Source organism: Saccostrea cucullata, unplaced genomic scaffold (assembly GCF_032062105.1).
Source record: "Saccostrea cucullata isolate Sc308-1 unplaced genomic scaffold, CSIRO_AGI_Scuc_v1 ctg166, whole genome shotgun sequence".
Classification (NCBI taxonomy): domain Eukaryota; kingdom Metazoa; phylum Mollusca; class Bivalvia; order Ostreida; family Ostreidae; genus Saccostrea; species Saccostrea cuccullata.
This window is the reverse complement of record NW_026927307.1, coordinates 198,191-209,592: the sequence shown is the minus strand read 5'-3', so window position 1 is coordinate 209,592 and position 11,402 is coordinate 198,191. Positions and strand designations below refer to the sequence as shown.

At 34.1% G+C, this 11,402-nt stretch overlaps 1 protein-coding gene across 1 annotated transcript; it reads right to left on the bottom strand.

Moving 5' to 3' along the window:
• Positions 1–2,662: 2,662 nt before the first annotated feature.
• On the bottom strand, positions 2,663–9,312 carry LOC134274032 (uncharacterized). Its single transcript, XM_062756272.1, has 2 exons — positions 9,136–9,312; positions 2,663–6,845 (listed from the first exon to the last, which is right to left on the bottom strand). The coding sequence occupies exon 2, from the start codon at positions 6,837–6,839 to the stop codon at positions 4,851–4,853; it is 1,989 nt and encodes a 662-aa protein (XP_062612256.1). The 5' UTR covers positions 6,840–6,845; positions 9,136–9,312; the 3' UTR covers positions 2,663–4,850.
• Between the last annotated feature and the right edge of the window lie 2,090 nt (positions 9,313–11,402).

The window sequence follows — 11,402 nt, the reverse complement described above, 5'->3', positions numbered from 1 at the left end:
TTGAATACTGTTGTTATCTCCACTTTTTTCATTTAAGAAATAAATAACAAGTTTATAAACTTCAATGGGAATTGAAGTGGGTTCACGAAATCAAATCCTGTGAAGGCCGAAGGCCTTCTCAGAAGAATCATACTTCAATTCCCATTGAAGTTTATAAACTTGTTATTTATTACTTATATATACATTTGAGACAGACAATTGAATATTTTCGAATTTAATTATTGCACTAACCGTCCGTCGTACATTTTGAAAAATGACGCAAGGTGTCAATCGGCTTGCATGGCGGTTACGCTTCAAATTCATTAGGCTAAGGAATCTATTTCGAAGGGAATATTTTGTGAAAGGCTACTTGTGCTCAGTATTAGTGAACAGATTGTTGTTTGGGAATATAATTATTCGTGAAAATTGATAATCGATGCTGAAAATTCACAAGAAACACGTCCGAGGTTTGATGATAAAAAGTTGGAGGAATTTCGGTCGCCGGAAAGGGATGGATGGATTTCCGATGAATAAAAATGTCCGAGCCAGTTAATTTGCAATTTGATCCAAAACATTCTACGATTTCAGTAACTAAAGAATACTTATCGTAAAACACTTATTAACATGGACACTGGCGACAACTTTACATTGAACTACGAAAACACCGAGGTGTTTGGCAGCTGTTCATGGCATGATTGCAATGATATTTTCCAACAGATTTACCCTTTTATCGTGAGTAGAATTTAAAGATAAAATAATAGTTTATCAAGAAAATTTAACGAAAGGTCTACCCAAAAAATAATGATGAACGTTAGAGACTGTGCAGCTGACAAAAGTGAAAAAAAATGTAAACAAACGCTAGGCCCTAGTTTTCTCTATGTACACATGTTGAATCGATAGCCCCAAAACTGTATGAAATTCTTCTTTACATTTTAAATAAAATAAGTATCATTTTACTTGCTTATTTTGTTCATTTTTTATACATGAAAAGCAAGTAGAGCAGGTCATTTTATAATTTTATGTACCGGTAGATATTATTGCGCCGTGTGATTAGGTCACGTATTGACCTCTGACCTCTGACAAACTTCATACAGAATTGAAGATATTTTCTCTCTGCATGTTTATATAATGGAGAGATACCACAAATGTATATATTCAATATTGGGCGTTATTTCAATAGTGGTGGCAGCATATGCCAAAGCCATATTTTGCAGTTGATGCAAAATGAGAAGTGATAAGATTTTATCTAGCCAACAGAAAATTTTAAAATAAGTCGGGAAAAAGCAAAATCAAATATACGTTATTACGGAATAGCAGTATGATTTGTCGAGAGAAAGCAAGATTTTTTTCGCTCCGTGTCGAATGGCGGAAAAGTGCCAATCGGAGCTGTGCCTCGCAAATTGGAGTGTAGCGGAATCAGCCGAGGTGTGCCGATTGGAAAAGTTGAACAGAGTCTTTGTCTAGTCAATGGGTGGTATTCAAGAAATGCAATATAAATACATTTCCTTTCAAACTATATAAGGACTGAATGAAAAATAAACATAATTAGTGTGATTTAGATAGCAGTTAAAGCAGTATACCACAACGAAGTTAGGCAGAAGAATAAAGGACATCAACTTTCATCTTTGTCTACATTGTTGGTTTTCGTCAAACAGCTAATTTCTTTACGTGTTTGATTAATCAGAAATTTAATAAACAACAACATAACAGAATTCCTTTATTGTCTTGTTTTTATTCAATATAAAAATAATGCCAGTACACATTGAGAGAAGGCAAAACACGACATACATATTTAAGATAAATACGGGTAATTATATTTTATAGAAAGAGCAGCACCTTTCATATTATTGAAATTGATACTTGATTTAAAAGTAATAAAAACCATCTGCCCATCAAAGAGCGAAAAAAATCCTTACAAAATATAATGAGCATGATTTATCCGTATTTTCAACCGTAAACAACCGGTTTGAATATAACATTAACTTGATTTTTTTTTTATAAATATAAATGATGTTTTGAAGTGGAAGTGATCGATTAGTTGAAATCTATTCATATTGGAACCAAAAATACAGACATAGGTATATAAAAAAAAAAAATCTTTTTTCGAAATACAAATGGTGTAATTGCATCCATGGATCTGAATCTCAACACAATGCATTAAATATATAACGAGTTTAAAACATCGTGGAAGATGAAACGCACCAATCAATAACGTTTTTGAAGACATGCATTACATGCATTACATATTAACAGCGATGTCTGATTCCTGCGATCTACTAATACGTTCATTGTGACATTGATTGAAGACCAGGTGAGAAGATAGGCTTTTTACAGGGACTTACACAGAACTGATCTAATTAACTTCATCAATCCATTTAAAAAGTTGACAAAGTATAAATTATAAACAAAAGGAACTGTTTCAATATTTTTTTTTTCTCTCTCTTATGGGCAAAAAAATCGGGGGAAAGTGGATAGAAATAAATTTGCTAGTGTCAAAATTAAAAATAAATGGTATTGTCTATACCGGCACTTAAATCAAGAAAACAAAAAATCGTTATGATGAATGTTGTCAACTTGACATCAAGTATCTAGGGATGTCAGGTTCAGATAAGTATCGGATTACAGGTACCCCCAACCTCCTTTTCTCCCAAATTATATAAAACATGGCAATAACACACTATATGCGATTTCTAACCAGGAGGGGGTGGGGTGCATATTAACTTTTAAATATCTTGACACAAAAATGAAGCAACGGAGAAATCGGAAGAATTGAAAATACACATTCATAACGGTAGGGCCATCTCTAAAAACTGTTTATTGTCCGGCTATTTCGACGCATTATTAAAAAAATGGGTAGGTAGATATTGGGTGTGTGTGTGTGTAAAAAACACTTACAATATGAAGTTAAAGTAGATATCGATGGAATAAAAAAACAGAATTTTGAACCAAAAAAAAAAAACATTTCTTTCCTGGGGGTTAGAAAAAAGTTTTCAATTTGTCGGTCGGGAGAGCAGAGAAACAATCTTTTTGTTAATTATGGCCTAAGCGTAAGAGTTATATTTGAACACATTATCGCACAGAAAATAGTCAGACATGATCAAACTTATCTTATAAAGAAATTTAAAACGACATAAAAAAACTTCCTCGAAGGAATATTACAAAGGCAAAAACCATCCAATATATATAATTATATATCATAAAATAACTGTAAGCTTAAAAGGGGTAGAGAAAAATAAAGATAGAAAAAAGAATCCTTTCACGGAGAAATCCGCGTGGCTCAACATTTTGATCTCACATGGCACAAAGGAAAGATCTCTTGCATTGCAATCATATGACGTGCATTAATCATGAAAGCTTGACAAATTGCATAAAAATAGTAATGCTGAATTCAGTCAGTACAACTTCACATGCAATGAAAAGTGTACATTCATTTGTAATCTCTAATAATAGAGTTAAAAAATAATTATGAAAAAAAAGAACAACATACATTAACTGATAAATCATGCGACATTCAAGAATGCTGAAAATGTGCATAGAGAGAGCAAATAATTGACTTAATATACCCTTTATCTCACAGTTGTTGATAAAAGGCAACGATACACGACTAAGCTGCATTGGTTGTGGATGAAAAAAAAAAGTATAAATAAACAATAAATAGTCTATGTATAACTATTAAAAAAATATTGGTGAATAACAAGTTGCATTGATTGATAGTTGATGAGAAGGAAAAAAATCGTTGAAACAATATGAAATCTAGCACGCACAAAAATTACGTACAGTACATGTACATGAACTTAAAGATAAAAAGATCTATACATATATATTTAGATCTAACCAGCGATCAAGATATTATTAGTATTCTAGAATAAATTCAATGGCTATCAAATGGATTTAACATATCATCATAAAGTAAAGTTTATGTTTCTATATTTAGAAAAAATGTGTGAAAGTAAATTATGAAAAAGAAGCTATTGAGTTCATACTTATAAAATATAACTTAACAATACATGAATGGATGTAGCGATGACTATGAATCAGCAAAAGAGAGTATTATGCATGTACAAGAAATATTAAATGGAAACAGAAGCTAGGTCTCTACTGTTATAAGCGATACTGACCAGATTACAAGAGTATGATGTATGAATTTTGTATCACAGAATTATCTTCAGCTTAATTACGTACAAAATATATATAAAAAATACACGTGTAAAATATAGAAAAAATAAAACGAAGCAAAAATATATACAGCACATTCATAGAGAAAACTGATATTGAGCTTTGCCGACACTTTGTATACATAAGGCAATGTATATTTAAGAAACAGAATATTGTAAGCTGCAAGTATATCACAGGCTTAATTAAAAGCTAGAGGTTCAAAATAATGCACCAATCTGTAGGCTTTTGTTTCCAAAATTAAAATTTCTTTCTTCGCTTTTCATCGATTAGAGACATATTGGACTATTCAGCAGACACCAAACCTTTTGTATAAATCATCAGAAAATATCAATACGTCTAGATCTGTGATGAACACAAATTGAGATCATTTTCAGTTTTTTTTTTATTCTAAAATATCAATTTGTAGGCTTGTTTGACAGAATACATATGCAGCAATGTTCCCGACCCTCCCATTGTGTCCATGCACTGCGTATGTATTCACAGAATAAATATCTACTACCCTGTCATAATATCTCTTTGGGGAGGTAGTGTTTACATTCACAATATCCATCTCTCGAGACCCCGAGGTCATTCACCTGCACATTATCTGAGGTCAACCGTTCAGGTCACCGTTCCGGAAGTGCCTCGGCTCTGAACTCCAGAGACGATTCCTCCGCGTGTCTCCTTACTCGAGGTAATTTCCCGCCTGCTGCTGCTCAGATGCAGTAACAGTACAGTCGTCTGATCCTGTCAGCGTGGGCAATACATGACGATTGATTTCCATACGCGTTCGTCCTCAGAATATTTCCTAGGATTTTAATGTCTCCTGGGTCTTTATAATCAACTCGTGCTTCAAATAAAGCATTGCCAGGCTCTGTGCTGAAGCTTATTAGAAAACGCGTGGAACTTTTGACTTTCAAGAAATAACCTCTTAATGAGAAGGCGCGCTCTTGCGATAAATCGCGCTGCATATCTGGGAATATTAAGGAAGCATGGTGTATAGAGACAAACTTAACCTTGGCACACTTCGTTTGAACTTTCTTCAGAATATCGTTAATTCTATCAACAACAATATGCGCTGACTGAATTATTCTCTCGTCGGAGTTGGACACCCGTACAGATGTGTAACACGGACAAAAGACATCTGAAATTCGAGCATCTGCACAGCTACGAGAAGGTGGAATTTCTCGAAATAAACTGATTTCATATGGCAGCATGCCGTTTTCGTCAGGTTTCACCACGGGCTGTTCCTCGTAATTAGCGTATAATATGTCTTTTAGCATTAAAAACACGTCGTGGTTTGTTGTAAGTCGTTCAGTATTCATTTTCATGTTATGAGCTATATGCGGATATTTTTCAGTCAGTCGTTTGGGAAGAACAATAGACATTAGCGGTAGGAGGTTTGACACCCGGCCAATGTCGGTATTCTGTATCTCACTGTAACGCGGCCCGTGATCACTAAAAAACAGAAGAACCGCATTCTCTAATTTCCCAGATTCTTTTAGCCATTTGAAAAGATTAAGAATATCCTCATCTGCCAATTCCACCATGTTAAAGAAATCATGGGCAAGTTCATTAATCCAAGAAAAGGCAAATTTCCTAGTATTTCCATATTTCTCAATAAATCTTTTATAATAATTCATAAGAATTTTGTATCTTTTTTCGTTTCCAAAACACAAGGCCGAGACTTTCCGGAGAGGAATATTATGACTCTGAAGGAATTGGAAACTTTTGTCAATAGCCAGATAGGAGGGCCTGACTTGATCCATCGCTTGAATCAGAGGCTGTGAATAATGCATGGTAGGTGGGTCAGTAAAACCCTTGAATGTAGCGACTTCATACCAGTCCTCGACAAAAACGTTGACGGCCCCTTGATCAGAAAAATTCTTAAATATGAAAGGCAGTTCGTGTACAGGGGGCACGGGAGTAGTGTAGTCAGATATCAACCCTGTTAATAATGGATTTAAATTTGGAAAGGAACTGTCTCCTAAACGAGTATGTCCGGCGAACACATACGCCCCTAAAGACTGGCGAAGATATTTCATCGTTTTTGGAAGTTTTCTTTCGGCTATGAGTCTGGAAACAGAATCCAAACCAAAAGCAATAACACTAAGTTTGTCCAGGGACTCATTCACTAGTTTTCTTGATTTCAGGATCGGTTTGGCGTCCACGTTGAAATGAAGGTTGTTGTACACTCGTTTGTTTTGATTGTCGAAACATTCAACGTGAACAAAATCACCATCCAAATACTTGGGTGAAATGTATTCCAATTTTTCAGAAAACACAAATTTCGTCTCTGATTTGCGTATTATGTACCTATAATGACACCGGATGTTACGTAGTCCTGACAATTGGACGGCGGTTTGATTCAACGTTAAATTCCCTAAAGGAGAAACAAAAAACAAATCTAACCAATTCTCGCAGGGAAGAGGCTGCTGTGACCAAAACTGATCATTGATAGATTTGTCATACATGTCAAAAACCGGAAGTAGACACGGAGCATGTATATTTTTGTTCCGGAACACTTGGAAGACTGGCATATAAATAAGCATGTTTATGTAGGTCAATCCAACTATTATCACACAGGCCAGCAAAAATCGTCCCCGACATGTGCCGCAAATGACACGCGAAAGTTTCCTCCGAGAGTTGCAGATTCGCACAGGCATTACAAAGTAGTCCTGCCAATTTTTCGGGCTGTTATTCATCGTTTTCTGAAAGAAAGAAGAAAACACATACCAGGAACTAGTCACAAAATACAAAATTCATCAATGCCTGCTGTGTCACGTTAGGTGATGCTTAATAGCAAAGCATTCTAACGGGCTCTATGGCAATGACAAATAAAGTAAATAATGCATTGCCACAAGCGACAGATTTTCTGCTCTCGTGTCTGAACATACAGTTCAAAATCGATTTCAAACTATTATTACCTTTTTTGTATTCAGTTAAATCGCTTAAATCATTAATCCCTTAAAGCGATTTTCGAAATAGTCTTGAAAACGTGACATTTGACCTCGTGATTTTTTACATTTTAGTTTTAAAAGGACACCTACACTAATCTTCTATATTGCCTCTATTTTTCTATAGATTTAACTGCGTTATACAAGCGCCGCTTCAGTTTTTGTTTGCCCAATAATAGAGAATTGTGGGGTTTCAAATATGTCACACGATAAAAACGACTCTCACATTACAAAGGAGTCAATAATCAATGCCGCGGTCCGAGGAACGACCCGGCTGGGGACACAGAGGAAATGCTTCACGGGCAGTTTGTGTTAAATGTCTCTTTTATGTACTATCCAAAGATAGTGAAATCAATTTCACGCATGTTTCTTTTCCCGTATATAGTTGGGTCTGAAATCAATTATATGCAAATCCGTGTGGATATTTTTATAAAAAGGCGAAGATGCTTGATGTTGTTCCAAATTGTTGCTAGAAAAATAATAATTTAAAGCTGTGTTTTGACCAAAAGAAAAGAAATGGCTAACCAACCTCTAACTTCTTTGCGTTCTCCCTGTTCCGGTGTTAATTATGAAATTGATCGCGTTAAATCCCCCTTGTCAAACAAAAAACCAAAATAAAGCGCGCGTTACTAAAACAGATTTCAAAATACAAAAAGTCAATTAGTGCACTTTCAACCCAGAGATATTATGTTGGCTCGGCTTACTAGTGCGTAACAAAGATCTCGGAAATAAAATAATTTACTTTGATCTAAAATAAATATCATAATTCAGAATTCGATCAATTAATCCACGGTAAGCAAATGACAATAATTCCTCCTTTTGAAACCTCTTCAACTTCTTTGTAATGGCTTTCAAATTCGATGTTTACTTTAACGTAGGTGGATTAAGCATTTAAGTAAATTGCGAAACAAGGCTATTTTACCAGACTTAAAAAAAAGACCCATTAGACATGACGGATGGGGCTGTTTATTGGAGTATTAATTATTTCAGCTATTAATGGGAAAGCCAGTTTTCATTCATTCACTGTGGTTTTTTCAACCGTGTATAAAAAAAAATGATATTGTCGTGACAAGTTTTGTTCGGAATTTAAGATATTACTGACTGGATGAATGACTGTACAAATTGAAACAGTTGTTCGCCGACACCTTTACTCTAAAGATTATCAATGAAAACATGGAGGCATCTGTGCTATTTAAAACTTCTCCTCTACATATTTTCTCAGAAATGGCTTGTTTTCCTAGATTTGCACGTGAAACCTCCCAAGATGCACAGCCTGAGACCAGGCTTATGCTATTAATACTAGCGAATAAAGAATTTCGCAAATTTAAAATACGTATATTTTCATCAAATAATTTGACTTATCTCCAACAATCGTAATTTTATTCATAAAATGGGTAAAATATTGTTTCAAAATTATACAGAATGCGTCATATACAGTGTTTATCAATTTATTTCATTTTAATTAAAAATGATTTTGATATGTACATGTATTTCTTTCTAAAACTCTAAAACTGCACATGTTTAATATCTTGGGCGAGATATAATGAATATGGATTTGTATGGCTACAAGCGATGTTCTATAGTATCCAGTCTTTCGCCATTTTCATTCCAAACCATTACAGAGATATGGAACAAGTAAACAAAAACTACGTTGGTTTACCAGAAGCAATTTCAATGCTTCACCACTTTTTAAAGGTCGGCGCGCTGGAAGCGTGCATTGTCTTATAATATCAGATAGATATTGATCTAAAAACTCCTGAATATTGATATATCAATAATTAATTAACCCTTAAAAACTGAGCTTATTTTACGAAGTTGATTTCGAAAGGAATGGTGATTGCTTCACACTTCTGACCTAATTTTCTGAAACGTGTGTAAGTTGTTGCAATCATGTAAGAAAACAAATTACAAAAAAAGAAACCATGCATATCAAATTTCATTTTACGTATTAAGCTTTAAAAATTTCTCTAAAATTTACCTAGAAAAAATAACCAGCTTAAATAAAGTTTTAATAAAAGATAGAACGTAGAAAACATGTGCTTACTGATTTCGCTGCGATCTCTGTTTACTATCGTAGCTTACCACGAAATACGGAATCCAGTACCGGACATAAATGCGAGCGGTTCATTGATGCCAACCTGAGTTAATTTAGAACCAAGTGCAAAGGTATATCATATTTGTTGATTTGTTGATATAGTAAAATGGAAATTATTTGTACTGTATAAGTAAGACTACATGTGATGATTATTGACAATCTCATTCTGTACCTGTTAGGTTGACGTTGTATTGCTTAGTATTCATTCACGCGTGACCAGCTCTTAAAGCTATATAGACTGATAGACACATGATACAAGGCTCTTGTGTAAAGAGGACATTCCCCTTTCTATAGAAGATCATATAATATAACACCAAGAATCTGAAAACGGATACGTTTATTTGACAATTTTCTAGGTTACCTCATAGGGAATTTAAACGATGTCAAATTTATAATTCTGATATGATTATAAATGTCTTGTATCTGATAATCATGCATGACTCAATTAAAAACATCATATTTGAGCAAGTGTTATTTTCTTATGATTTTTAAATTATTATATAAGTTCCATCGAGCCTATTAATTTACTGAATTTCAATCGCAACTCTGATTCTGAGCTCAACGACCCAAAGGGCACGAGATTTAGTAACATTGTTTACACCTCGAAATTATAACCTTGATCGATTGTTTGTAATTTCTTGTTAAAAGTCCCTCCGGATAATTTTTCACTATTATGGAGACGCCGCATCTTGTCGCCAGCATCTTCTGCGACATGGAAGCTTGGTTTATAAGACCGGTCACGACGTCCCACATTCGGATTCGAACCCGCGACATAAGGATATCAATTGACCTCCCTCCGTTACTCTAAAATTTACCAGATGAATACGAGTTGAGCTATATATCAACATATATAATGTATATCTGAAAGTTGGCAACTTAAGCTTAAGAGCCTGGGTCAAGGTAAAGACTACTGAGTATTTCATAAGAGAGTTGGTCTTGATGGACTCTGTGCACATTTCCGTCTGTCCATCCGTCTGTCTGTCTACCATATGTGACCTTTTTAATTTACATTTTCGACTTCTTCTTAAAAACCACTTGGCCAATTTTAACCAAATTCGGCATAAAACTTCCTCTGTGACAAAAGTGACTGGGAACAGCTTGACTTTGAGGTTGAGTCAATTCTGGATACAACCTTTACAGGGGGTATTGACAGGAAAAAGAAACTAAGACATCAATTGTATATACAGCTCAACAAACTTTTTAAGCTCACATCGTTTTTTGCACAAATTAAGGTCACATTGTTATAATGTAATATTGTTCTATTGAGACATCAAAATACATTTTAAAGTATTTGTTTACTTTTTTGAGTTTTATTTCATTTACCAAAACATAATTCATACAAATCAATTGCTAGAACTTTGATATAATAACAACTATTTCCATTTGAGTTTTTGAGGTTTCTTGCCATATTGCAGATGTCTTTTTGTCCGTTCTTTTGAAAGCAGTACATTGTAGCTCTTTGCAGAAACATAGATACGGGCACAGTACAGCTACTGTAACTTGTATTTTCTGTACGTTCTGACTCTTTAGCACAGGGTGATAATAGTATTTTCATCTGTTTTACTGCTTTGTATGTTAATAAGGTGGCATTTTTCAGAGTCACCTTCTAAAATCTAGAATCAAGAAAGACTCACCCCACACCAAAATTTTAACGTTTCAAACTGTAAATGCATAAGAATTTTCCTTTAGATAGAAAAAAATTACTATTTAAAAAAATAAACAATACTTCATAATCCTACCCTGTAGTATGATTTCTTTCTGTAATGTTTTCTCTTTTCGGTGCTACATTTCGACAAAACCCAGATGAGTATGGTAAATGAGCAAAGAATTTTAAAAAATCCTCTCCTTTAAGAAGAAATTTTTAAAAAATTTTCACCTACATTGTATCAAAGAAAGCACGTTTTGCATTATTTGTAAATATTACGATGTTTCTACTATATAGGCCTCTACCATAGGTTATTATAACCTATGGTAGAGGCCTATATAGTAGAAACATCGTACCATTTATTGATAAATTCCCCTCTGAAACATCCACTTTGGAAACTTAAGATAATAATATTAAAGGACATTTATACTTGAAATTATATTTGTAATGTAACGTAGGGCCATGTCATCGTTCTGAGGATCGAAATAGTAATTTTTATTATAAAAATGTAACCTTAATTTGTACGTAAAACCATGTGAGCTCAAAAAGTTTGTTGAGCTGTATATACATG